At 35.6% G+C, this 27,989-nt stretch overlaps 2 protein-coding genes across 10 annotated transcripts in view; one reads left to right on the forward strand and one right to left on the reverse strand.

The window, feature by feature from the left end:
* The window catches only part of MACROD2 (mono-ADP ribosylhydrolase 2), a 1,873,143-nt gene that overhangs the window by 1,565,375 nt on the left and 279,779 nt on the right, over positions 1 to 27,989 (reverse strand). The window lies entirely within an intron of this gene.
* On the forward strand, positions 12,515 to 26,246 carry FLRT3 (fibronectin leucine rich transmembrane protein 3). Of its 2 annotated transcripts, none has more exons than XM_005604470.4 (3): positions 12,515 to 12,850; positions 20,987 to 21,742; positions 22,729 to 26,246. In XM_005604470.4, exon 3 carries the CDS (start codon positions 22,772 to 22,774, stop codon positions 24,719 to 24,721), a length of 1,950 nt encoding a protein of 649 aa, XP_005604527.1. In that variant the 5' UTR covers positions 12,515 to 12,850; positions 20,987 to 21,742; positions 22,729 to 22,771; the 3' UTR covers positions 24,722 to 26,246. The 2 variants fall into 2 exon arrangements, with proteins under 2 accessions (XP_005604527.1, XP_005604528.1); XM_005604471.4 differs by having other exon boundaries at positions 12,555 to 12,850; positions 20,987 to 21,188.

A 27,989-nucleotide genomic window follows, 5' to 3' on the forward strand; every position in this document is an offset into this window, starting at 1 on the left:
TAATGTCTGACATAAGAGAAGGCAATTGGGTTCACATTTCAGCTTTGGCATTTTCAATTTGCTGTGATATCACAGGTCATATAGCCTCCATAAGATTCTACATTTATGAATGAATGAGAGTGAAAAAGACAAATAACATCTTAATACCATCATAAAAATCATTTTGATCTCATAGATCCTATGGAAGAATCCCCACATCACTTTAAAAACTGCTAGTATAGAGTATTAAAAAGGTCAATATCCACTTAAAATGCAATAAAAAAAACCTTTAGAATAATATCTATATGACCATAGAGTATAAAATGATTTTTTTAATTAGACACGAAAAGTACAAACCTTTAAATTATGGAAACATTCTTTATTAAAACAAAAGTAAAAAGACAAGCCATACATTGGCAGAAGACACTTCCAACAGAACTTCACAGTCATATAATTGTTATTTAGAATATATTTTTAAAACTGCCACAAATCAATAAGAAAAATACAAATCACTCAGGATAATATGAGGCAAAGAACACAAGGTATTTCACAGAAGAGAAAACCCAAAAGATCTATAAATGTCTGAAAAGGTGTGCAACACATTAGGAGTAGGAAACTGTCAAGGAATATAATAAAGAATACCATGTCATGCTCATTAGTTTGACAAAAACAAACAAAAGCCATGACAATTAAGGACTCACATACTCCTGATGGGAATGTAGCAACCGCTTTAGAAATATAGCAGACACTGCCCATTGCCTACTTGCCATCTACCTTCCCTCTTCTTCCTTCCCAAAGGCATATTTTGTTTGGGTATCTACTTCCTCCTGATAACATTCTTCAAAGGAAACTGGCTGTGTCCCCAGCCAATCATGGTCTTGTCTAACCTTGTAAGTAATCAATTTAAGCACTGACATGTGATTCAATTTTAGTCAATAAGATACGATAGAAAGCCAGGTGGGGGAACTTTCTGGGAAAAGTTTCCCTGACCTTCATAAGAAACACAGCAATACACGATTCTGGCCATTGAATCAATGAATTAATCAAACCTAGAGCAGTCCTACTTCTGGACTTCTTGTTATGTGAGGTAATAAATTTCTTTATTTAAGCCACTTGGAACTCCATTGTCTGTTATTTGAGGCTGAAAGCACCCTAACAAAGAGAAGAGTTTTATAATATGTAGTATAGTAACCTATACTTATAGTCATGCCTTAAGAGCCAGAAATTCCATTTCTAGGTAAATAAGCCAGAGAAACTCACCCATGTGGAGTAGGAGATATGTAAGAGAAAGTTCTTGTGGTCTTGTTTATACAGGGGGCAATTAAATGCAATTTTGCAGTTAATGAATATTTAATTATCATTACAATAAGCAATAATTGCTATTATTATAACAGATGAGTAATTATTAATCCTAACGTATTTGTAGACCTTTTCCTTTCTTCCTGGAATGAGTATGCCACCATCTTGAATTATGAGATCAAGGACACCCACTGTAAAGCAACAGGCTGGAAGAAGCCCATATCACTGAATGTGTGGAGGGCCATGCCCACCCTGGACTATCTGGACATATCTAGCCTTTTACACAAGTGAGAAATCAACTTCTATATTGTTTAAGCCACTCTGACTTTAGGTATTTGATGGCTAATGGCTGACTCTAATTTTAATTAAACAAATACAAAAACATAGATTAAAATATACCATCAAATTCATGACAGTGGATGCCTCTGTGAAGGAAAGAGGCAAGTGGATGAGAGAGAAAACTAAGGATATTTCAACTTTATTATATTCTTATATTCTATTTTTAATTAAGAATTTAGGGGCCAGCCCTATGGCCGAGTGGCTAAGTTCGCACAATCCACTTTGGCAGCCCAGGGTTTTGCCAGTTCGAATCCTGGGTGCGGACATGGCACCGCTCATCAAGCCATGCCGAGGCGGCACCCCACATGCTACAACTAGAAGGACCCACAACTAAAAATACACAACTATGTACCAGGGGGCTTTGGGGAGAAAAAGGAAAAGTAAAAATCTTAAAAAAAAAAAAAAGAATTTAAAGCAATAATAAATAAATGTTAACCTTTGTTAATTCTAAGTGGCACATACTCTATTGCTGTGTTATTCTCTGTACTTCCCTATGTTTAACTTCTAAGAGAAATGGATAACATAGACAAAAGTTTACCAAAAAAGAAAGAAGGAGGAAAGGAAGGAAAACAAAATGCCCTCTCCTCAAAATAGAGGAAAATGTGCTCCTTCTATTTATACAAATTAAAACAATATCAAGATCCAATTTATCTCCCATTAACTTGAAGATTAACACTATCCAATGTTGTTGAGAGTGCAGAGACTGGGGGAATACATCCTTTCCAGAGGGCAATCTTGGAATTACAGCAAATTCATTAAAAGAGTGGCAGATCCATAAGCCATCAATTTTACCTCAAAAAACCTATCTTAATAAACTTGATTGAGCACGAAGATTTAATTAGAAGAATTTTCATCATAATTTTGCTTATAATCTTGAAAAATTGAAAAGCACACAAATGCCCAGCAAGACAGGTTGGTCACATTGATCATTATCTGTGCAAACAATGGCATATGATGCTCCCATTATAACTGATGATATCCAGATATATCTGATAATGCAGAGACAAGTTCACAATTTTCTTAAGTCAAAAAATGTTATAAAGCAAGTAAGTTATAAGACAGTAAATACAACATTTTCCAAATTTTTTAACAAAATATCGTTTGTATATAGATATAAGTTGTAAAAGTCTGAAAGGCTTTATACTAACCAGTACTGAAAGTGGATACTGGGAATTCACATTATTTTTATCTTCCTCTTATTATAATCACTATTTTCTAACTTTCTACAACAAACAACTAAACAGTGTTATTTAATGGCTACAGTAAACGATATAGTGAATTGTAACAACTGATTGCAACAATTCTGATGGAAATAGTAGTGGTCAATTCATTTCTTATAATAAAAATGCAAAAATAGTTCTTAATAGCATAATCTTCTGAGACAGTCTGTCTCATCTCTTAAACAATATTCATTTATTTTTAAACAAATTTGTTAGCATCCATATTAGAGATATTGAAGGAAAATACATATAATTGGGGCATAGTCCACCAAAATCAATCCTTGAGACTAAAAGGACAATTGACAGTTTTCCTTAACTGATGAGTGAAGGAATTTCTTTGTTTGTTTAATAATGAAGAAAATTGTTCATAAAGGACAAGTCAAAGCAAGGAATGAGGTTCAGAAGAGCCAAGGGTAAATAGAAATGCATATTAGAATTCTGGCACATTATATGGTAGATTACACATCCTGAATTGGTATAACTTTCGTCTTAATATTTTCTTTCATGTACTTTCTGATACAAATTACAATGAACCCTTAATGCCCCAGCATTTTTATTCCACATTCTAAGACCTGTGCATTTGTTCTAGTTTCATATTTTGCATGACTCTGTTGTCTGCACTGACACTGCAATGTTAGACTAGATGTTAATCTGGATACAAATCAGAAGCCTCTGCAAGTTGCCCCATATCCCTAATGGACATGTGGGTGATTTGACTATGACATGTGGCTTCATGCACACATCCCCCTTTAATGGTTGTGGCTTAGTTAGGCCATTGTAGCTCTCTTGGCAAGTGTCAGCTTTCACTCTCCTAAAGCAGATAGTTTCCTTGCCATATAAAGAAGACCCTTCCTCAGTCCAGGATTACATTCCTGAATATAGAACAAATAAATGATTTGGGAATTCTATGGACTCTCCTGTAAACTTAAAACTGGCAGCATCTGAAGAACCTCAACTCTCTTCCCTGGAAGGGCCTAAGAAGGGAATGAGCAGTCCAGTCATATTTCTTAATACCCAAAATTAGTAACATATCTCCATATCTGAATATCTTTTCCCCTCCTCTGAAATCAGATTTTACTATTTTAGTCTACGCTTAGCTTTCCCCCACTCTTTTCATACTATGACCATTATTAGAATATTAGTGTTACTATACTGATACTATTATTTTGCTCACATCTATGAACTTCTCTCTTCTTCCTCATTGGCCTCTATAATTCAGCAATCTCCCCACCCCTTCCCCAAAATTCACTACAAAGATGGCTGAGAGGAACAGGCATTGTGAATGTTGTAAGACAATTACCTCTGTCTTCCTTGCTTACACTTACCACCACAGTAACTGGTAAAGAGTTCAAAATCTACCTACTCTGGTTCTCTTCCCCTCAAATTAACAACATATCATTGCTATCTCAACAGCTCTGATTCTATCCTTAATATCTCTTCAAAAACTTTCCCTCTTTAGCTGCTAGCAGTTTCATCTCAAACATGATTTTATAGCCCAGAGTGCATTGGTTAAATTGCTCCTGACCTTCTCATCCACAGACTAAGAACAGGTTTCTTTGTCTTTTCTTTGGAATTACGCAGGAGTTTATATCTAGCTGTTATGAGATGGTATTGGCCCACCTATAATCCACGTGGATAGGACAACTTTAGAAGGTTGCTTATAAAGTCTTTGGAGAACAAAGAATGAGTCAAAGTGACCAGACTTATGGCACATACCTTGCCATCCACTAAATATTTGTTGAAAAGCTGTGGGAAGACACAGGGCAAACTAGACATCAGACTTGAAGGGCCTTCTTAGAATGCCTGCTCTACCTTCTCTTTTCTTTACCCCTTTTGTTTTGAGTGTGTACTGAAGACTCTCAAAGCAAGAGCTTACTTAGACCATCTAACCACCCATTCCTCCTAACCAGCTAATTCAGAGATTTAGTTGGAAGTAAAAACAACCTAAACAAAACAAAGAGGATGCTAGTGAGTTGGACAAAGTGAATTAAAAAATTGTAACCCTTTAGAGCCTGGATAGCATTATCTTCTCTTAGAACTACACATATCACCTTATTACTATCTTCTGAGTGCCCAGAACAAGTTCTTCGACTGGCACCTGCTATACAATTACTAGATATCAGCTATATTAGAATGGAGATGGTAATACCTTTTGTTTCGACAAGAAGACAGAATATAAATATGATTTAAAAGTTTCCTATAAACTTTTTTTGTTCAGTCAAGAAGACAGGACATAAATATGATATAAAAATCCCTTATAATTACTTAACATTTATAATAATTTATTTCTACATTTATAATATTTCTGCTTCCTATCAGAAAGCTACTTCTACTTTCTATCAGAAAGCCATTTCTACTTTTGTTAGAACAGTATACTGGAAGCACATAAGATGCAATGCAATTTTCCCTAACTTCTTCCAAATATAAGGTAGAAAGATTTGCTTGCAAAGAACAAATAATAGGAGCAATGACAACAACAATAATAATGATAACAGTGATAACTTAATTACAGTGTATAAAATATGGGTAAAACTATTAACTTTTGCTGCACTTAAAATTCTAGATAAGGTAAAACTCGAGGAAATATTTTCAAAAGATGTAAATCCTACTTTCAAAAAAGTTTAGTTATTTAAAAACCAACATTAACCTGGGACTTTTGGCATCAAACCTGTCATATTTTACTTGTCCTCCTCTCTTCTTTAGTCAGCCAACAAGCTTTGCTCTTTGGCAATAAGATATGATCTGATAAGTTTACTTCTGACTTGCCCCGGGGAAGAAGGGGAGGACAGAATTACATGTGGGCAGTTCAGAATGACAAGTCTGTTCCCTGGGCCACTGAAGAAAATAAAGAGGGGCTGCATGAGTGCCGACTCAAATGGTTCCATACTGCTTCTATGTAAACATGGGAATTAATCAACTACTAAAAAGCTTCTCAGCTTTCTCCCAAACAAAAATTATTAACTTTAAAAAGTAACACTTTTTTTACTACTTTTCAATTTTACCCTCATTTTGTAAAAACAGCTTATTAAGAATAAAAGCTCATTAAAGTATAAATAAATTTTGGTGATATGGGTGCACTGATAATGAAACTTGTCAAGTCTAGATCTTAATTTTTAAACACACAATGTCAAACAAAAGGAATAAAAACTTAGTAATGAAAGAACTATAAAATGTTTTTAAATTCCCCAAATTTAAGGCTAATTACTTAAAGTATGAAGGAAGTGAGGCAGAGGAGACACAGACATAATCTAGTTTATATATAACAAATTTGTCACAAATCATGTTCAGAAAATGTCAATAGATTTTTATATTTTAAAGAAAATTTCTCAATGGTAAACACGAACTTAATTCTTACTTATTTTTATTTTGAATAGATGATATTGTAAAACGTTCACTTAGTTCAAATATAATCAATTGATACCATTTTATCCCTTAAAAAAATCTTGTAAACAATCAGTTCACAACAGTTCCCAAGGGAAAAGAAATATTAATTGTAGTAAATCTGCTTCTCCTAGACAGTGTCAATGAGGGGCAGTTTCCATAGTCATTTATATGCAGATATAGTAAAACAAAAGTCTTCAATTCTACTTTTTTTTTAAGACTGGCACCTGAGCTAACATCTGTTGCCAATCTTTATTCATTTATTTATTTACTTATTTATTTATTTTTCTTCTTCTTCTCCCCAAAGCCCCCCAGTACATAGTTGTATATTCTAGTTGTAAGTCCTTCTGGTTGTGGTATGTGGGATGTCGCCTCAGCATGGCCTGATGAGTGTTGCCATGTCTGCGCCCATGATCCGAACCAGCAAAACCCTGGGCAGCCAAAGCGGAGCATGCAAACTCAACCACTTGGCCACGGGGCCAGCCCTTCAATTCCATTTTAAACATGTTCCTTTCAATATTACACATGTTTATGTACCTAAACAATCTGGGCTGCAGGGAAATAGCAATCCCTAAAAGAGAGAATTTCAAACACAAGGAGAACTACAGAGCTGGTTTCCAGAAATATGGAAAATTTGACAACAATTTTAGGAAATCTTCCTCTCAGAAAGTCTATGTGTGTACCTAAAATTAGCACCAATACTCCAGAAATAGTGAAACAATAAGATGGTTTGCATGCGATGACAGCTTTGGTTAGATTAACAGCAGCAGCTAGCTATACAGATAATCACATGGCTTCAGGGCAATCCTTTTATGATACCTAGGAAATACACATCTTAATAATCAGATGTATATTGATCTGCTCTTATTAACTGTTAGCCATTCCTTCAAAGCTATGTTTTATACTAATTATTGCCAAGGATAAGGAATTTGTCGTTTTATTTGTAATTAAGTCTCAGAACCAGCTTTAGATACTGTTATCTCAAAGTCTGAGCATCCAGGACAACAAGCAGAAGCATTTCTCAAATTGTTTCATTCCCAAAGATAAATTATTAAAACACACAGCTCAATTTAACATTAGTGGACTGTGCCTTTTGAACTGACCCTGGCCCCACTCATCACTATGAAAATAAAAAGCAACTATTCACAGGTTTTAGCTCTGTCTTGGTAAGTGCTTTCTCAGATTTAGTAATAAACTCTTACATGCACCAACTTTATTTGAAGTCCATAATTACAAAATGAGGTGGGTCCCATATCCCATTCTTCATAAATGAGAAGTGAGGCTCAAAGAACTGAAGTTCTTTACCTAGGGCCACACACAAAGTATCAGAGGGAGAATTCACTCACTCTGCTTGCTCCAAGTCTCTGCTTTTTCCTAAGGTCCATTTTAAAACTCTCTTTTTTGCATATTAAAACAAAGAGAGAAAGGTGACACAGCACTGGGGAGTTGGAAGGGATTAAGGACACAGCCTACATCGGCAGGAATTGCATAGTGCCCCATCTGCATGGCCATTCCTGAAAGCCCTGAAGGAGGAAGAAAATAGGGAACAGCAGGCTTTCAGTTTTGTACTAACCAGCTTCCTTATGCCCTCACTTTTGGCTAGGTACTAACCTGTTCTGAATCACAATTCCTCCTTTCTTTCCTGGCAGGCCAAAGGGCTGGTTTTTCTCAGTTGTTTGTTGTTTTTTTTTTTTAAATCACCTTTCTCCCAATCTCTGAAGAGTAACAGTCTAAATTGGGTGTTGAGGAGAAGACTGTACCAAAGGGTGGGCAGACAGGCAGGCAGGGAAATAACCACTCTGATTTTGCTTTGATTTCTGTTTCAAGTCCTGTAACGACAGATCTCACTCCAGTGGAGTATGTTTTGGAAACACACTTAAAAGGGATACGTGATTGTTTTTAGGTACATTTTAAGTGTTGACTAATAAAAGGCAAATATCAGAACAGAAGAACAGTTTAATACAGCATTTTTAAAACCTTTTAGTATTCTAAGGCATCTGTGACCTGCTAAAATCTAATTATTTCTCCAATACCCTTTGGAATTGTTCAGAAAGATGTGGTACAGTTTCTAACTGGTGCATTAAGCATCTGGCCTGACTTCACAGAATTACAGATAGCTGAACGTGCACTCTCTCTATATTTTATTAACATCCCATAGGCTCATGTTAAGAGGTAGTTCTGATGTGCCCTGACATGCATCTCTACCTGTTGACACAGAAAACTGGGCTAGACTTGAGAGGGTCTACAAATAGAAAATCTTTTAAAGATGTTTTGGCAATTTAAACAGAAACTCTGGCTTAAAAAAAGAAAAAGAGTAGCTTCAAGTTTATAAATTTCTAAAACATGCCCAAGTTTCAGCATGCCAAAGCTTCTGAAAACGAGCTAATACCCAGCATCCCTCCCTTCCTTCTCAAACTAACAGTGCTCAATTTTCCTTTGGGTCATACCCTCTCCTCCATTCTCAGCCATGTATTTGAGTGGGGTTGACCCCACAGAAGGCTTAATCTCACCAACATATTTCCCCATCCACCAGTAATAGGTTCAGGAAAGAGCATATGATCAAGTATAAACAAATGAGAGGAAGTGAATCACAGGGCTCCATACAGGAGCTTCTGGAGGTGACCTCCCTTCCCTTGAACACTGCATTATGGGAATGTGATACATGGAACTGTTGCTGCCTGAGGAGAAAGCCTGCAGCTGCCAAGGGTCTGTTCTATATAGCCTGAGGAGGCTGCCAACACTAAAAAAGGCAGAACACTAAGAGCCAGAAAGAAACTATATTCTTGTTGACATATTTTAAGCCACTGTATTAAGCTTTACCTGAAGCCAGACCATACATTTGAACTTCTCAGGTACACAAACCAATAGATGCCAACTGTTGATTAGGCAGTAAAGCTTGGACTTTCCAATCACTTGCAACCAAAAAGTTCTCAACAGCCCAAAGAATTTAATATACCAAAAGCCTGACCTGGTTAATTTGTTCTTCACAAAACTTTGAAGACTTTATTCTGATGAAGAATAGTGAGGGGAAGGAATATCATAAAGAATGTTTCTAAGACTTAAAAGAACTTTTATGCATTCTAAGATTAAATCACAACTATCATAGTTGGAGGTGGTTTAGGGATCACCTAGTTCTATTAGCTTCTTACAGGGATGTTCAATGAATTTGTGTACAATGAATGAGTGAAAGAGTGAATGAGGTAGCTTAAGTCTAGACAGGTTGGAAGACCTGAATTAAATTGTCCCAGGGAATAATTATGTATTGTAGTCATTTTCAGCTGGGAGTTGTTCATATTAAAAGAGGTTTGGTTTTCTCTTGTTATCTTCACTTGAATACACAAGTAAATGGCAGAGTCTGGGAAACCTGATTCCAAATCCAATCTCCCCTGTTCTCCACCAGGGAGCATCTCACATCTTTTCACAAAAACAGAATAACACAAAGTCCTTTGATATGACCAGTTTACATAGTCCTAGAGTTTTAAAACAGGAATATGCTATTAGAGTTCATTTTCAAGCCAATTGTTCACAATCTGAAATGCACTTTCTCAAGTACAGTATTAGATTCACAATCTAGGCCACAGAACAAAATAAAATGCAAAACAACAACAAACACCTTTTCAACCCAAAATGTCTACTAGAACTCAACTAAGTTCTAAATCCTGGGAACATGAGGCCATGAAATGCTTGAGGACAACAGAAAAAAAAATCAACAAGAATATCTCCTATTCGTCCACCTCCTCCCCCATTTCCTGGCTATAGAACTACTTCAAAGGGAAACTTTGAAGAGTGTGAAAAAAGCTGTCATTGGCTTTCTCTTCCCTTCTTTCCTGCATCTTCCACCACTTCATAATGTTCCTTTTTTCCAGGTGCTCAGATCCCCTCATCTTAATAAGCTACCATTCATTGGATACTTACTATGAGTCAAGCACTGAGCTAACAAACTCAGAGGGATTAAGGAATTTGTTTACAGTCATGTGGCAAAGCCAAGATGGAGCCCAGCTATGCTGGACCCTGAAGCCCATGCTCTTAAACATCAGAGTACACTGGTTTCTCCACTCTGAGCTGAGTCCTCCTTGCTGCAACAATCCAGCCTCTCCCTTCCTATCACAGCCTAATGGGCTTCATACTGAAAATTGCCTGCCTGCCTTCCCCTCCAACCAGGACAGCCATCCCCTTTCTGTAGCTAATCTCTCTTAAGTAACAAAGGAGGAAAGCAATCTGAAGTTACTCAGGGTAACTCAATCTTTTCAGAGATGGTACATATTATTTCAAAAAGGGTACATATTCCTATAAGTTCACCTCCAATTGGCAGAGTTTCAGGCAGCTGATAAGAGCAGGAAGTTAAAAAAAAAAAATGGAAGCAGCAAAAGAGTATATATTCTTGCACAGGGTAGGGTGATGGGGGTATATTAAGAATTTGCCTCGAAAATCAGTGCCCCTAGTACAGATTACAGTTTTCACAGTCTCTTGTCTTCTACATTTTAGTCCACATCTTAATAAAAATAAAAACAAAAATAAAAGCAACAATACATAATTGGTTTTCAATAAATTCCTGCTGCCTTTATTTGCCATGTGATGAAACCAAAGCCCAGAGCAGGTGATATGAAGTCATATAACAAATGGCAGCCTAGGGAATGGAAACTTCAGAACCCCTAATTCCCAGGCCAGTACACTCTCTTTTAGGTACCTATAAACAAAATTATCCATTTATCTTTCTGTTCTGTTTAAAGCCTGCTTGAATTGAGACAAAACTGGTTAAATATGGATATAAACCCACAGGAATTTGGCCAGGCAAAAAGTCCTTTTTTAAATATAAGTAAGCCTCATCTGGAAATAGCTTCTAGAAAGAATTGTTTCATAATATAATTTAATCCATGTGTCTGTTGTGCAGTAAAAGGGAAAAATCCACCCTTTACTGAGAGATTATCTGTTATTCCCACCTCGTTTTCCTCTAAAGATTCAGCAGCTGAATCTCAGTTTAACTTGAGCTACCTAACATTTCTAAGAAATTGGCTTTTCAACAGACATTAGAATTCTAAAACTCCTGGATTTAATGGGTGTGCCCTCAGAGGCCAGCAAAAGTGCAATCATAGAACAATAGGGGTCAATATAGCCCTTATCGAGGGTTCACCTTCTACTTTGATATCACGCATTCTTGGAGGGGAACTCAGAAGTCAACCTGCTATCAAAGAAGCATATAAACAGATAAACCAAATGAAGCTAATTAAGAGATCATAATCAAATACTCCTGGGAAAAACAATTCACTGGGCTCCTTCAGAAACAAACATTCCTAGACACTTTAAAAAAGCACAAAGGAGAATGTTGTGAACCTCTAAGAATAAAACAAATAATAGCAGTTTAAGGAAATTGCCCTTCAGGTAAATATAAAAGCAAAATTCTTCCCAGCAACATTAAAAAGTGAAGCACACTCAGTGGAAAACTTATGGCTCGAAAGCAATTGCTGACCAAATAGCAGGAACCAGTCTACGAAAATCTTAATTCAAAATAAAAGTCTATAATTCTGTTAATTTATAACGTCTCTGTCTTACAATTGTCCAGTGTTTATTCATGTACCTAAATTAAAATAATTTTAATACAAGCAAAATCACTCCTGAAAGGTTCTTTTTCTCCTTAAGATGTTTATACCTTAACCCATGGTCAGAGCAGCAAAAACATATCAGTAAGGAAAATATTCTTTTTAATTTTTCTAAAACTTTTTATCTTAGGGAGAGTCTCCTAAATATGAAAAACCTAAGATCTACGGGGCTATAAAGATGATGGACAAATAGTGGAAGTATATGGAAAATCTTTCCATTTCCTAAAACATATATAGAACAATAACTTACTCATTACCTCCAGGAAAAAGGACTGATTACTTCATTTTTTTTTTTACCTTTCAGCATTCGTGTTCCCCTTCCCTTAAATAAATCAGTTATTTATTTGAACTTGCTTTCATTTGTTAAATAAATATTCACAGTTGGGGTTACTAGCCTGCATAATTATAACATTATTGTAACTAGTCAATAATGAAAATAATATGATTTGGGTTAACTTCTTTTTAATACAGATGGCTTAAAAAACAAAAAGAACTTGTGTTTTTCTCTTGTAATCTTATAAATATCCTTCTAACATGCTTGTATCTTTTTTAAAGCTTGCTACCACTATCTAGTTGTAGTAAACTTTAGAAAATGTGGAGATTCCAAAGGGCTGCCTACAAACCAAATGGCATCCTAGCTTCGGCAGGCCGAGCGCCTCATTTTGGCTTCTCTCGCTCCCTCTAGCGTTCGCAAATCTCACGTCTCTGATGATCAAGTTACCTCACTGAACAACAGCTTGACTAAGTCCTGCCCACCTATGACATCACCCCCTTCTTCAACCACTGCGAGATGAAGCTTTAACTTCAGACTTGGAGGTGGGCTGTGTGCAGTAAACTGGAATGCTCTCCCTCCCTCACTCCTCCGTGTAGGAGTGATCCGAAGCAGGACAAGCTCAGCCTGCAGCTGCCGTGGCTTTGTGTGGACTGGACGCGGAGCTTGGGAGAGGGGGGGAGGGTTATTACTCCAGTCCACAGTCAGTGGAATTACAGCTATAGCGGCAGTATATGTAGGATTGCTTTTTCTCCGTCATCCTGGTAAGTGTTTTCCGTGTTTTTCCTTGTGATTGTCCCAGAAAGTTTGCTTGGTTTTACTCTCTAGAAACAAATGACTTGGTGCCATGAGGCATTCAAATACGAACGTTTGCTCTGTCACCAGTACCAGCAATCTATGTGCGTGCAAGCCAGCAAGGAAAAATTTGACTATATAACCAAATGCAATAAGTTTCTTAAAAATCTTTTGGTTACCAAAAATAATAAATGACTATTTTCTGTCTCGTATAGTTGCTATTTGAAAAGAGACTTATGGAAAACATTAAGTTGGAAAGTTAAATGTTAAATATTGAAGAATACAAGGCAGATTTTTCACAGACAGGAAAGCAAAAGGTCTTGCTAACTTGGTGTGTAGTGTATGTGTGGTATGATCACCAATTGCTGTTTTTACAACTGTGAAAGAAAATCAATAATCCCTCAGCCCATGAGTACACAGTACATGAAAAGCATATATCTTGCTCACAGCTAGCCGAGCTGTTCCTGGAGACTTCTGTGCCTCTGTAAGGACTAACAGCTACACCTAGATTTTAAAGCTTGCACTGCTGTCCTGCCAGAGCTGCTTCCAGCATTTCAGTCTTGCATATCTCAACTAGTGAATTCAACTCAGAGGAGGAGGAGACTCTCTTCCAAACCATATTCCCTCTCCAGCAGAACGCCAAATCCATTGCTGGGGCAAATGTAGTATGTGACTAGCATAGAAATTGGCAAAGTCTACTCAGAAAAACTAACAAAGCTCAGCCAGGAAGCTATGCCTGATGTATGCAGCAAGTTTGGGGTAGCAGAGAAAAAATAAATGAGTAGAGCCCTCATCAAGTGGGATATGCGGAGTATCTGTTCACTTGCAACTTATAGGAAAATGTTATATTACAAGAAATGTTTTTATACAACAAAGCTTTCAAAAAGTAGTTAAATGTATCTCCTCAAAATTTTTTTTAAATGAATTATGTCTGAAACAAAATGGTTGCATAGAGATAAAAGAGTGCAACAGGCCTGTGTTTTCTCAACATATAGGGGGTTGATTTTTAATTAATTAATTATTTGGAATTAAAAAGGAAAAAAAGACTTGATATTTGCCAATTATGAACCAAATTCTCTAATGGTTTTAGCAATTAGCTATTTACAATTCTTAAAATAAATCTATCTGCTTTAAAATGCACATATATGTTATTTAATTAGCAAGAAACAACCACACTAATTAGCAAGAATAAAGCCACTAGAAAAATGCTTCAGCTGCAGCAATGCCTTTCATTTATCCCTAACTGCATGAGAATATCCTGACCAGCATAAACATAAAGAATGAATTTGTCTGTTTTCAGGTAGGATCACTTATGCTGCCCCACAGTGACAGACGACTGATACTCATCTCTTTTGAAGTGTAAAGAAAAAAATTAATCCTTTAAAAGTACCACAAAATATTAATATTACCACTACTACCAATATTAATGATATGCCAAGTTTTACTCTATAGAAAGATTAAATCAGAGCTATGCTACTTCGTTTGCAAATTTATGTGTGTGCACAACACATACACACACGTACATATATTTATTAGCCTGAAATAAAAAACAGGGTTCCAAAAATGTGATTGCATGTATTTAACTAGGAAAATCACTTTTAATTTTTTTTAAAATAGAGCACTGCCAAAACACATCAAGTCCAAGGAGCAGCAAAGATAACAGTGAATGAATAAACATAATAAATTCATTAATACTGTGTTCCTGTATTACTAACTATCAGTTATTAACACACAACCCCCTCTTTTAAATCAATTATGGTTAGGTTCAAAATGCCCAGTTAAACACTTCCTAAACGTTAATGTTTGTGAAATACATAATTGAGCAGCAAATAAAGTTTTTACAAAACGAAGAAAAACAGTAAGAAAATTTGTCATAACTGAGTGTGGCAGCAAAATAGAAGGTATGTTTCTTTTGCTTTCAGGTGTTAATTAAGGAGCCTCCAATTCTATCAAAACTTTTTCAAAGCTAAATGAAGCAGTGTGAAATAAATTTGTTTGAAATCTTGTGGCTGTCAGACTTCGTTAGCAAGCTATTAATTATCTTTATCCCAGGTTCTTCGCTAGACTATATTGCCCAATCAAATAGAAACTCCAATTATGTTCAGCATCACCTGCCTAGGGACACAAGATCCTAATGAACACTCAGTGCCTCCAGATGAAAAATACAATTATCAGCTTTAAACCTGCAAGTGCACTGCGGAGAGAAGATTCGTCTGTGCTTCTCTTGGCCACACACCCTAAAGCTTCTTCCTCTTTCTGGATTATTTTAAACAATTTTAAACTCTACAAAAATCAGTAGCCAAGAACCTTACCTTGTGTTACTATTATATGAATGTTTCTTCTTTCTGCTTTTTATTTTTGATATGCCATTGTTCATATCAATATTAAATTAAATCTGGCCATTTAAAAAAAATCTGGTTTAAAACTGCCATTTCAGTGAGTCTTAACTTTGCCCCCCCTTTTTTAAGGTGGGTGGGCTACATAACAAAGAATGTGATTAATGCCAAGATCCAGAGCTAACAAAAATTCTGAATAAACCCCCTTAAATAATCTTTTATTCAACCAGTTTATTTTAATAGCATTATAAATAATCGTTGAAAGTCAAATGAAGACTACGATAAATGAAGACAATGAGGGAAATGAGATTCAGTAAATTTTTCAAAGGCTGTAATTTCTTCCCTTTTTTTCCCTTATTCCCCCTTCCCTCCCACCCCCCCACCTTTTGCCCCAGAGGCCTTCACTGTTCTTCTCAACGGGAGGCTTTGTTGTAATTAAACCAGAGAAAAACTGGCCTGCAGCAGCCAACATCTGACTTGCGGCTTCTGAAAGCAGTGTTCTGGTAGATTGTACCACCCCCCAGCGGGCAAAAACTCTACAGTAAATCTCTCAGCAATATTAATTCTCAAAGCTGCATTTTTCTCTTCAGAGCATAAAAAGGGCTGTTTCTCGAATCCTTCTAACATTCCAACATTTCAAAAACTTACCATAAGTCAACAAACCAATTTCCAACAAAGAGATGGTTTGTAAATGTCTTCTGGAAAAAGCCTTCTTCATCTTAAGGGCCAAAATAGGAGTATACATTTCAGAAAGCATTTTCCAGTTTCAGGATGCAGATTGACATCACTAAATTTGGTAAAACATCACACTGAAAAAGTTTTGAAAGCCATGTTTATATTGCATAGAAGAGCAGGTTGCAGGACTTGATTTGTCTGTCTATTGACATGAACTCCAGAGAAGACAGATTTGAAGTAAAAAGGAATGAAATCAAATTCAAGCAGCAGCTAAACTTGCATTTGCTTTGCATATGCAGGATCTCTTTCCTACCTCCAAAATCAAGTGTCAGGAATACATAACAATCTCTCTCCAGGTACAGTATTAGTCTGCTTAAATGGGAGGAGGGAGAACTGCTCTCACGTGATGAGACAATGACAGCTTTTGTTCTTTATTCTTTCACTTTACATGTGCACAAGTTACCCTGGCAACTTTGAAAAGAAAACCCACTGACCACATTTGCTTAAACACCATTTTCAAAGTGTGCCACTGGACTTTGGATTGATCAGTTTATGTGTTGTTGATTTTCTTCCTCTTCATTTGGTTTAAATCAATAGTACCCTACTCCAAAATGAAAAAACAAGGTGTATTATGATTTTGGATGTTCTCACCAACCAGCACATTGCTTGGCACATATACCCAAATATTTGTTGTACTATATGGAAACTTGAATATTAGAAATAGAAAGCACATCAACCAAAATATACTCAACACCGAAAAAGGAATTTCAAGTTTGCAATGGGAAAATGTTTGCAGTTTAACAAAAGTAAGCATAGTTTTAATTGCAATTGCTCAAAAGTCAACGCAAAGTTAAAGCATGCCTCCTGCCCCCGAGCTCTCTACTGCTCACCTTTACCATCCTCTAAATTAATATCTTATTCATTCTTATAAGTCTCGGTTCTCTAATTCATTTACTCTGGCTTTAATATTCTAAAAGGAAGCAGCATTCACTAAAATGAAAGATAACATCCCAGTTTGCCTTTTTGTTTTAAGGATGCTCGATTTAACTTTACAAGCCAAAATAAATGAAGCAGAATTAGATTCATTTGTCACAAACCTATTGGGGAAAAAGAGCCAGTAACATAAAGAGAGAAAGTAAAAATCCTTTGCTTTGGAACTTTTATCCCCTATTTTGCAAAAATGGAACAAAATCTTTTTTAGGCTAAAAAATAGTCTAGATAAAACTGACTATAAAAAGGAACACTTGCTACTCTGCCTGACAGCAAACCCTTCAGACTTCATGACTCTCAAGAGGAGAGTTAGAGGTCCTTCTGCTTGCCTGGCATTAAACAAAAGAATTGGAACTTTCCTGAAATCTGATGATCGTGGAAAATTTAACTACCAGACAGGCTGCTTAGAAAGCATTTTACTGTCACTATCAACTAACCTGATGCACTCCAGTTTTTCAGTTTAACCATATATGTAGTTTATTTGAAATACCATTTGTCATACAAAGACTTAGCATTCACAGGTTGATCATTTTGTTGTGCTTTCTAGCAGCAATTTAAGCCTTCAGAAATAATTACTTTCCTAATACTCTAGATTATGATTGTATAAATTCCAATTTACCTAGAAATATTTACAGATTTAAATAAATTTGGTTAAGCATGTGTTTTGGTCAATTTCAAGGTTTTATTCAAAATAATAATGCAATTAACTTGGATTAAAAGTTCTACATGTCATTCTACTTTTAGATTTAATGTTTTAAAAAGTTCCCAGCATTAAGAAATCATTATGTGAGCAAATCATTAAAAAGAAACTAAAATCTCAAAACTTAATACTTGATTTAAGATTTTTTAAATGAACAATGATTTCAAATCAATAAATTTAAATCAAAGGTAGCAAAAAAAGGATTTAAGAATTTAGCTATCAACTATCAAAATATAATTTAATCTAGGTTGTCAAAACATGAGAAATACCTTCTCACCTCAAACATTTCCACCTCCAAAATACTGCAGTAGCAGAGATGGCATCATATAAACATGTAGATTGCCTCAAGTTCTTGATTTTATTTAAATACCGGTTTTCTACTCAGATACAACTTCTTAAATTATATTAGTTTTCTTAAAATATCTCAAAATGGTAGCATCCTTATCTATTTACATACTTTCTTAGGGGTATCATGGAAATAAATTGGATGTTTTTCACGGACTTGATGATTACATTATAAATGCATTTAAAAAGAAAACTACAATTTTTTATTTATAAAGAGAAACTGAATAGAAAGGTCAATATTAAAAATTTTATTTACCAGAGAGGTGATTATGTTTTTCTTCTTTTTGCCTCAGTTTTAAATGCTATGTACTTAAGTAATGATTCCATTAAAAAACAATTTCCTAAAACATTCCTTTAAGTAACCAGGGCACCATTCATGTCTTCTCCCAAGTTACCCCATTAACAATATTTTTCTAAAAGATCGATTTCTTTTTGTTCAGAAGTAATGGCCTCTTTCAAGCTTATGCAGACATAAAGGCTCTGAAGTCGATGTTGTGGAAACCTGGCCACAGTGTCCATGCCAGTGGGGGTCATTTTCCTTTTCAGCATTCACATTCAACTACAGTGTCTCTATGTGCCTGAATATGTAGAGCCAGCTCAGAAAGAGGGAAGTCTAAAGCATGGGGGCAAGATCGCTTATTTTAGATAGAGAGATCAGTACAGCCTTTAATATGCAAAACAAACCAAAACTGTTTAGCACTATAGTTTAGAATATAAAAGGGCAGGAGAAGATATAAAATATAACATATAAAACAGAAGGAAGCATGAATTGAGCTTAAGTAAAGGGACTAGGGACATGTGATGGAATCTTCATTTCTGAAAGAGTATCCTTCTATCCAGAGAAAACTGCTTTTATATTTTTGCCTTTTGCTATAATGCAATTTGAAGAGAAGAGAAAGACATTTTCTAAGAATTTAATGAGATTTAAGGCTTTCTGTTCATCCTACATTATTATCACTATTGTATTAATGGCAATGTGAGTTTGCATATCAAACAGCAGAGGAGGTAGTTTCACCGATATAAAACAGGGAAAAAAAACAAATTAATCTTTCTTCTTTTCACACTAATTTAGAATTTTTTTTCTTTCTCTGGGTTAAAAAAATGTGTCTATCAATAATATTCTTAGAGCTTGATTTGGTGAATTATTTATAGTTCAGATACAAGCTTTATCTCTGGTTTTCATTATGATCGTCACCTTGGACATACTCCAGGCTAACCTGACTGAGGGAACAATCAACAATTTTTAAATCCCCATTCATCAGATTCATCTTCTCAGTTTTAGAGTGTGTCCTGGAGTATGAGAAATGCCCAACTATTGGTAACGTTTTAAGGAAGTTCTCACTTGTTATGTTTATAATGGTTTTTAATTAGTTTCCAATGCAATTTAACAAAAGTAATTGTTTTCTAAGCTTAAATTAACCAAATTATTTTTATGTTGAATAATTTTCCAGTTTAGAAAAACTTCACAGCAGATACTTTTAAGAGTAACTTTGTAATTATAATTTCAACAGCCTGGTTTTCCATTTTCACATACCAAGAAAGTAACAATCTTCAAGAAAATACACTACTGAAGTTCAACAATAATGAGCAAAGCCCTAAAGGCATCACAGTAAAATCTAACATTAAACAATAAATCATTTAAACTTTCCTCTCTGGGCACTTTGCATTATCCACTAGAGACCACTTTATCCTTTTGCTAACTGCTATTTTTGTTTCAAGTTGCCTAAATAATAAATTAAATGTATCTGTAATTTGTTTTAAATTTCCTTCTGTTAATGCAGTCTATGATAGCCTTGGTATCTGGTGGCAAACTAAAAGAAACTGATTTCAAAGAGAACCAGAAACACAAATTTTGGCCTTGTTAACATGCACTTTCAGTAGTGTTTGAATTCTGGAACAGATGCTATCCTTGTTGGATGCTAGGTAATTACTAGGGAGAAGCAAATTGCTTCTACTTTTAGTCCTTAATTTCAGGGTCAAATATTTCCATGATACCCTAATGTTCCCCATGTGTACCGAAAGCCCCTGAGTGGGTAACCCTGCATAACAGATCCTGATCCTACCCACCTCCCCTGTCCAGCCCCAAACATCTTCATGCATATTAGATAATGGACAAAGCGGTCCTTTGGTCAAGCCTTAAGTCTTCTTTCAGAAATGAAAAATACACTTATTGGCAATTGGCTTGTTCATGTTTGAACCTAGAGGGAAATGCCTGGTCAGGTTTTGATATGCTTTCCTAATGGTCATTACAAAGAGAGAGATTGAAATAGCATCCTTTCTATTCCAAATACAGATTTTTCAACTTCAGTTTGCTAAAAGAAAATTAAAATTGTATTCTCCTAAAAACTAAATATGACTTGAACTTCTATTCTACTTTTTGGCCAAGAATACCTGAGTAACTAGAGTTTCAAGATCATCAACTAGTCCTCAGAAACACCTCTAAAGAGGAAGGTGATGGTGTTCACATTCTGCAGTTGAGAAAATTGAGGCAGCGGGAAGAAGCAAACAAGGCACTGAGCAAATCAAAAGAAAAGCTGCTAAAGCAAACTCTTTTCAACTCTTTAAATTGTAGATTTTATGATTTTGTAAAACCATGTTCAGAAGTGTCTAAGAAGTTACCATAGCATTTCTATAAAAAATGCTTGTTATGTATTTGCCACCTCTTTGAGATGTACGTGTTTTCTTTTTTTAAAACATTTGATCATTTTATATCTAAGATTTAAAAGTGAACTCTTAAAGAGTGGCCTGATTTGAATTTAAAAGTCATGGAAGGGGCTTACTGCCTCTTGAATGAAGCTTTGCTTCTGTGTTTAATTCAAAGTGCATTAACAATTAATTAACATTAGAAATTATGTTTGGTGACAATCTCAACTTCAGCTCCTACTTTGTATAGTAAAATGGGAAGTAAAAAACAAAGAGGTCATCTTATCCCTTTTCACCAACTACTATGATGAAAGATGTGTTGCTTAAAGAAAGAATTGAAGTTAAATCTCTATGAAATTTCTCTAGTATGTTCAAGTTCATTATTAATAGTTCATTAAAACATTTTCCTTTCACAGGAGATGCTCAGATCCAGTATATTTTACAGAAGAAAAATATAAAGGAAATATAGTATGCTTCCTTTTTTTTCCATGAAGAATATTTGAATTAAGTTTTCTTTACCTCTTAAAAAAGAATACCTGTTCTTGCATAACGTGACTGCACCAGATATTTTGAGAAAGCAGCAAGAAGCAAAAGCTGGAAATAGCTATTTCGCAGCAGGTAATCATACCTCAGGATGTAGCTACTGTACAAAGTTTATACTTGGATAATCCTGGATGGGAATAAAGGTGGGGGGTAACTGCCTGAAAAACCCATTACTATACAGGCCTTAGCATCATGAATGGCTTTCTTCATGAGGATCTGAAGTTACTATCTCTGACCACATTGCACAGAAGAGCCAATAAGAATTTCAAAGAGAGTAATTTCCACTAAGGGAATTAAGCTACACAAAAGGAACCTTCACACAAACTCTATCAGAAAGAAAAAAAAAAATACATAGGAAGCCATGTGTTCTACATAGTAACAGGAAGCTGAATTGTTTCTGGTCCCCACTTTAATGAGCTTGCCCACCATGCTGAACTGCAGCTGGAATGTTCATTGACAACAGCGAGCCTGATCTGGAGGTGTGTGCGGCATAGGATTACTTGAATAAACAGTGAAGAACATTTCCAAGGACTAAACAAGAGTTTATAAGTCCCAGCCCCTCACCAGGAAAATAATATATGCGCATTGGATTTTCACTCACGCAAAATTTACTCACATCGTTCAATAAGGTAGGAAAAATATCAGTCTTTTATTTTCATGCCTGAAATTATAAAGGCTAATTAATACCTACAAGCACAGAACAGATTATATTACACAAAATCTATAATTCTCCAGCCATGGGGAAAGTTGAATCATATTCTAGATTAGAACATGATAAAAGATAAATGCAATGTGAAAACATGAGATAGAATATAATGGAAACGTGCATAAAGCTATTAAACCATGTAGTATAAAACATGTAACAAAATGGAACAAAAGAAAGAACTAGTTTAACATGAAATGGAATTTTCCACTTAGATTAGCTACATGTATTAGCTATGTAATTCTTTCCTTCCTGAAGTAGACGAAAAAGATTCCTTCTGATTTTCTTGGCTAGAAATACCTACTAACAATGTAACAATATTAGTAATCAAAGAAAAAGAAATAACATCAGTAATCAAAGCAAACGATTGGTTTTACTAGTATTTAGGATCTCAAAAGGTGTGTAACTATTCCTAAATAGTAAAAGAATAGACTTTTTAGTACACATTTCTATACCTGTACAGTCTACCTAATAAAAAGTAGACATTAAATTGTTGTTTTTTAAGAACAGTAACATTATTATCTTTAAATATAACAAATCATACTCCTATGTGTCAACTCACTATGAATATTAATAGAAATTTGAGTAGTTTGGTCAGTGACTGGCTCCAAAATTGATATCAAGTAGCATGAAAATGCTTTAGAATAGTCAATAAAACTTTAATTATATTTGACATTTCAAAACCAAATGGGCTTGGGACCTGATACTTCTTAATACCAGAAATATTTAAGGAAAAGAGATTATATAATTGTATTTATTATTATCTAGCAATAAACCCTAAGCCTGCAAAAAAATAATTAAAATATTAGAAGTCATAGATGTTTTACTTTCCACATCTATTTTGAATGCTATTTTAAGTATGCTGGCCTGATGGTTTTCTGTCTTTTTTTTTTTAAACTCACTCCATTTTAGGGCTCCGAAGCTATTTTGTATAAAGACCTCAATACTGCTGACCATGATCAGCCCAGCCTGGAGCATCTTCCTCATCTGGACTAAAATTGGTCTGTTCCTTCAGGTGGCGCCTTTATCAGTTATGGCTAAATCCTGTCCATCTGTGTGCCGCTGTGATGCAGGTTTCATTTACTGTAATGATCGCTTTCTGACATCCATTCCAACAGGAATACCAGAGGATGCTACAACTCTCTACCTTCAGAACAACCAAATAAATAATGCTGGGATTCCGTCAGATTTGAAAAACTTGCTGAAAGTAGAAAGAATATACCTATACCACAACAGTTTAGATGAATTTCCTACCAACCTCCCGAAGTATGTAAAAGAGTTACATTTGCAAGAAAATAACATAAGGACTATCACTTATGATTCACTTTCAAAAATTCCCTATCTGGAAGAATTACATTTAGATGATAACTCCGTCTCTGCTGTTAGCATCGAAGAGGGGGCATTCCGAGACAGCAACTATCTCCGACTGCTTTTCCTATCCCGTAATCACCTTAGCACAATCCCCTGGGGTTTGCCCAGGACTATAGAAGAACTACGCCTTGATGATAATCGCATATCCACTATTTCATCACCATCTCTTCAAGGTCTCACTAGCCTAAAACGCCTCGTCTTGGATGGAAACCTTTTGAACAACCATGGTTTAGGTGATAAAGTTTTCTTTAACCTAGTAAACTTAACAGAACTGTCACTAGTGCGGAATTCTCTGACTGCTGCACCAGTAAACCTTCCAGGCACAAACCTAAGGAAGCTTTATCTTCAAGACAACCACATCAATCGGGTGCCCCCAAATGCCTTTTCTTATCTAAGGCAGCTGTATCGACTTGATATGTCCAATAATAACCTAAGTAATTTACCTCAGGGTATCTTTGATGATTTGGACAATATAACCCAACTGATTCTTCGCAACAATCCTTGGTACTGTGGGTGCAAGATGAAATGGGTACGTGACTGGTTACAGTCGCTACCTATGAAGGTTAATGTGCGTGGGCTCATGTGCCAAGCCCCAGAAAAAGTTCGGGGGATGGCTATCAAGGACCTCAATGCAGAACTGTTTGATTGTAAGGACAGTGCAGTTGTAAGCACCATTCAGATAACTACTGCAATACCCAACACAGTGTATCCTGCTCAAGGACAGTGGCCAGCTCCAGTGACCAAACAACCAGACATTAAGAACCCCAAGCTCACTAAAGATCAGCGAACCACAGGGAGTCCATCAAGAAAAACAATTATAATTACTGTGAAATCTGTCACCTCTGACACAATTCATATCTCTTGGAAACTTGTCCTACCTATGACTGCTTTAAGACTCAGCTGGCTCAAACTGGGCCACAGCCCGGCATTTGGATCTATAACAGAAACAATCGTAACAGGGGAACGCAGTGAATACTTGGTCACAGCCCTGGAGCCTGATTCACCCTATCGAGTCTGCATGGTTCCCATGGAAACCAGTAACCTCTACCTATTTGATGAAACTCCTGTTTGTATTGAGACTGAAACTGCACCCCTTCGAATGTACAATCCTACAACTACCCTTAATCGAGAGCAAGAGAAAGAACCTTACAAAAACCCCAATTTACCGTTGGCTGCCATCATTGGTGGGGCTGTGGCCCTAGTGACCATTGCCCTTCTTGCTTTAGTGTGCTGGTATGTTCATAGGAATGGATCACTCTTCTCAAGGAACTGTGCATACAGCAAAGGGAGAAGAAGAAAGGATGACTATGCGGAAGCTGGCACTAAGAAGGACAATTCTATCCTGGAAATCAGGGAGACTTCTTTTCAGATGTTACCAATAAGCAATGAACCAATCTCAAAGGAGGAATTTGTAATACACACCATATTTCCTCCTAATGGAATGAATCTGTACAAAAATAACCACAGTGAAAGCAGTAGTAACCGAAGCTACAGAGACAGTGGTATTCCAGACTCAGATCACTCACATTCATGATGCTGCAGGACTTGCAGCTGACTGTGTTTCGGTTTTTTAAACCTAAGGGAGGTGATGTTAGGAACCCTGTTCTACTGCAAAACACTGGAAAAAGAGACTGAAAAAAGCAATGTACTGTACATTTGCCATATAATTTATATTTAAGAACTTTTTATTAAAAGTTTCAAATTTCAGGTTACTGCTGCGATTGATGTAGTGGAGATGCCTGAACACAATTCTATATTTTAGTATTTTTTAGTAATTTGTACTGTATTTTCCTTGCAAATATTGAAGTTATAAACCATTTACTTTGTGTTCTACTGAGTAAGATGACTTGTTGACTGTGAAAGTGAATTTTCTTGCTGTGTTGAACAATCAGGACTGCGTTCACATAAGATCCTTGTAGTATAAGCACAGGCCATTTTTCACTTTGGTATTAATAAAATGTAAAAAAACCTGGCTGAATGAAAAAAACTAAATTTCAAAAAATAATGTTCCAATTATTAAATTTATATTATCCCAGTGGTATTCAATAAATCAAAATATGTGAAGTAATGGGCAATATCAGACTTGCTGCATATCTACATTTTTGCTCTAAGCAAATTAGATTTCCTTAAAGTAAGCATACCTTCTGAACCGAAGACATCAGCTGGCATAAAGGAGTGTGAAGTCTATTGTTAAAGCCATTGCTAACAAAGCTTTGAGAAAAAGGACTTCACAAAAACAATGATGTAAGTGTGCTTCCAAGTTAGGGGGGAAATTTGTATTTAGGAAAACATGAAAACTTAGACTTACATAGTGTGATGAACGCAAATACCAGAATTGTATTTTGGTTTTGCCTATACCATCCTGATTTTTGAAAGCACACTCTAAAAACGTAATTTTTAGTGTTTATGATGTTTTCATCATGAAGGATGTCAAAGAGAAACCTTGTATGTATGAAAAAGGGAGCATAACCACAAGCAATTCCCCTTAACAATCCAGAGAAAGTAGTACTTTATGTAAGTGAGAATTTAAAAGAAAAATAGATACTAGGAATCAAATTTAGATGTGGCTTATATGAAATGTTTTAACACTGTACATAAACGTTCAGTTTACTTTCACAATGATCAAGAATACTGCCCATTACTGTCACAGTTTTCCAGATATTACATAATGAACTTGTAATGTAACATTTCTTTCTAGCTTCCTACTGAATTGTGAGCTATTACTTGTTTAAAAACCACATCACTTTTCTGTTGCCATGATTTTTTTCCAACAAAAAACCAAAGTGCATTGTACTCCCTTTGGCCAGTCTTGTATGTGCCTTGATCCAACGCTACATGTATTCAGCTTTTAAAACTCAACAAATTTTTCATACTTCCTTAAATATGAAAAATTATGGTCTTATTGCTGAATAAAACAAAAAAAAGTACAAAATAATCATGCTTGCTTTTTCAGGATATTACTATCACTAAAGTAGCAAATTGCCCAGCACATTAGTCCTAAGCATCTCCATGTATTTTTCTAGGCATAAAAATAAACGTTGGCTACAAATTAAAAAGTAGCAATATCTTGAGCTTGTGTATCATTTTACTTCAAGAGTTTAGTGTTTCATGCATACATTAATTTCCTAACAGTCTTTGGAAAACTCTCATTCATGCCATAGATGGAAAACTTCAGAAGTGGTTTTGTGACTTTTCTGTTTTTTGTACACTGCTGCCATTGCTCCTGATCGATACTTTTTAAGGTTGTCTTTGAAAAACTAATATTTTTTTTAAATACCTTTTTGGTAGTGTGAATTGGCATCAAAGGATTTAAGTTTCAGACCTACCGCTTTATGTACTTAAAAACAAACCGCTTACTCTTCTTGGCTTAGTTTCCTCATCCATAAAATGGGCCAGTTAATAACACCCACCACACAGGGTTATTATGAGGATTAAACGAGATGATGTGCATGGAAACTATAATGTTCAACAAAATATAAGTTACTACTATTATAATCAAGAGAAGTTAGCCATATGTTCCCAGAGGTTTGCTAAATATCGCTGATTCTACTACTCTACTAACAAATATCTCCAAGTGCCTATGAAACCTCATTCATTGTTCATTTGCCATCTTCAAATGTTTCCCAACACTTTCTCTTTGGACTTCCTGTTATGGAGGATAGTTGTTTTCTAGGAATAACTAAGCAAAGACAAAGGTGACTGACATTAAATATAGGGAACATTTTCTGAAGGAAGTTTGACTTGGCTTCCAGAGGGTTTGAGTAGCTAAGGTACAGTTCTGCTAGAAGACAGGTAAAGAGCTGGATGGTTCCATAAAGTCCCTATAAACCTGTGACTTTATAAAAAGCCAAAAGCCAAGAGATTGTATTGACTATTTTCCAGTTAGTATACCTTTCATGAACACAGGAAATTTTATGTGTGTCCAAATACATGCATCTTAATTATTTTACTTGGCATAAATTAGAAACATGTTTCACACCAGCAAATAAAGACAGCATTGAAAGGGTATAAGTTTATTCTTTACCTAGGCTTGCTACGAATTTCAAATGCTTTGCTGTAAAAATATATATCCTTTCAATAGAATAACAAAACACACATCTCTCTCTACCTTAAAGTGCACTAAATTAATTATAGATACATTTGCATATATCCTAAACTAAATGTTCACAATTTTTACTGATCAGGTACTAACAGAGAAAATTGTAGGGGGAAAGAAAAATCCAATCCTGAATATACCGCTTATAGATTTAACAAAAATACAATGGGGAAGCCACAAAAAAAAATTGAGGGAAAAATCACTCCCTTGCTGAAAGTTTGACAAAATCAGAAATTGTTTTTGGATGCAGCCACTTGCAACTGTCTTAAATCTCTGTACTTATGCACTCATTCTCTATTAAAAACAACACTGTGATCTATCTCACAGCAAAGCTGATTTATTAAAAGCATTCCCCTGTGCCAAAGGAACTAGTAAAAAACTCTGCTTTACTAACTACAGTTTCTGAGTAAAGCACATTTTATGGCTACATGCCAATATGACAGTTCAGGAGGAATCCAGAGACTCACATGCTTCAAAGCACCTGAAGCGTGGGTGTTAAAGGAACCAATCCACCGTTGAATTTAATATTAGCTCATCTGCTGCTGAAAACAGTAGTGGCATTTAAAATTCTAATTCCTTTCTCCTACTTAGCATGATTAGCAAATTTTAATTCAGGGCAGTCTTGGAATTAAAACTACTGTATTTTATGCTTTTGGACTTTTGTTAAATTAGCAAAAAATAACTCATGCTTATCAATCACTTTCTT

Source organism: Equus caballus, chromosome 22, assembly GCF_041296265.1.
Source record: "Equus caballus isolate H_3958 breed thoroughbred chromosome 22, TB-T2T, whole genome shotgun sequence".
NCBI lineage: Eukaryota > Metazoa > Chordata > Mammalia > Perissodactyla > Equidae > Equus > Equus caballus.

Coding starts and splice junctions, on each gene's coding strand:
- FLRT3 (XM_005604470.4), top strand. CDS start 22,772: ATGATCAGCCCAGCCTGGAGCATCTTCCTCATCTGGACTAAAATTGGT.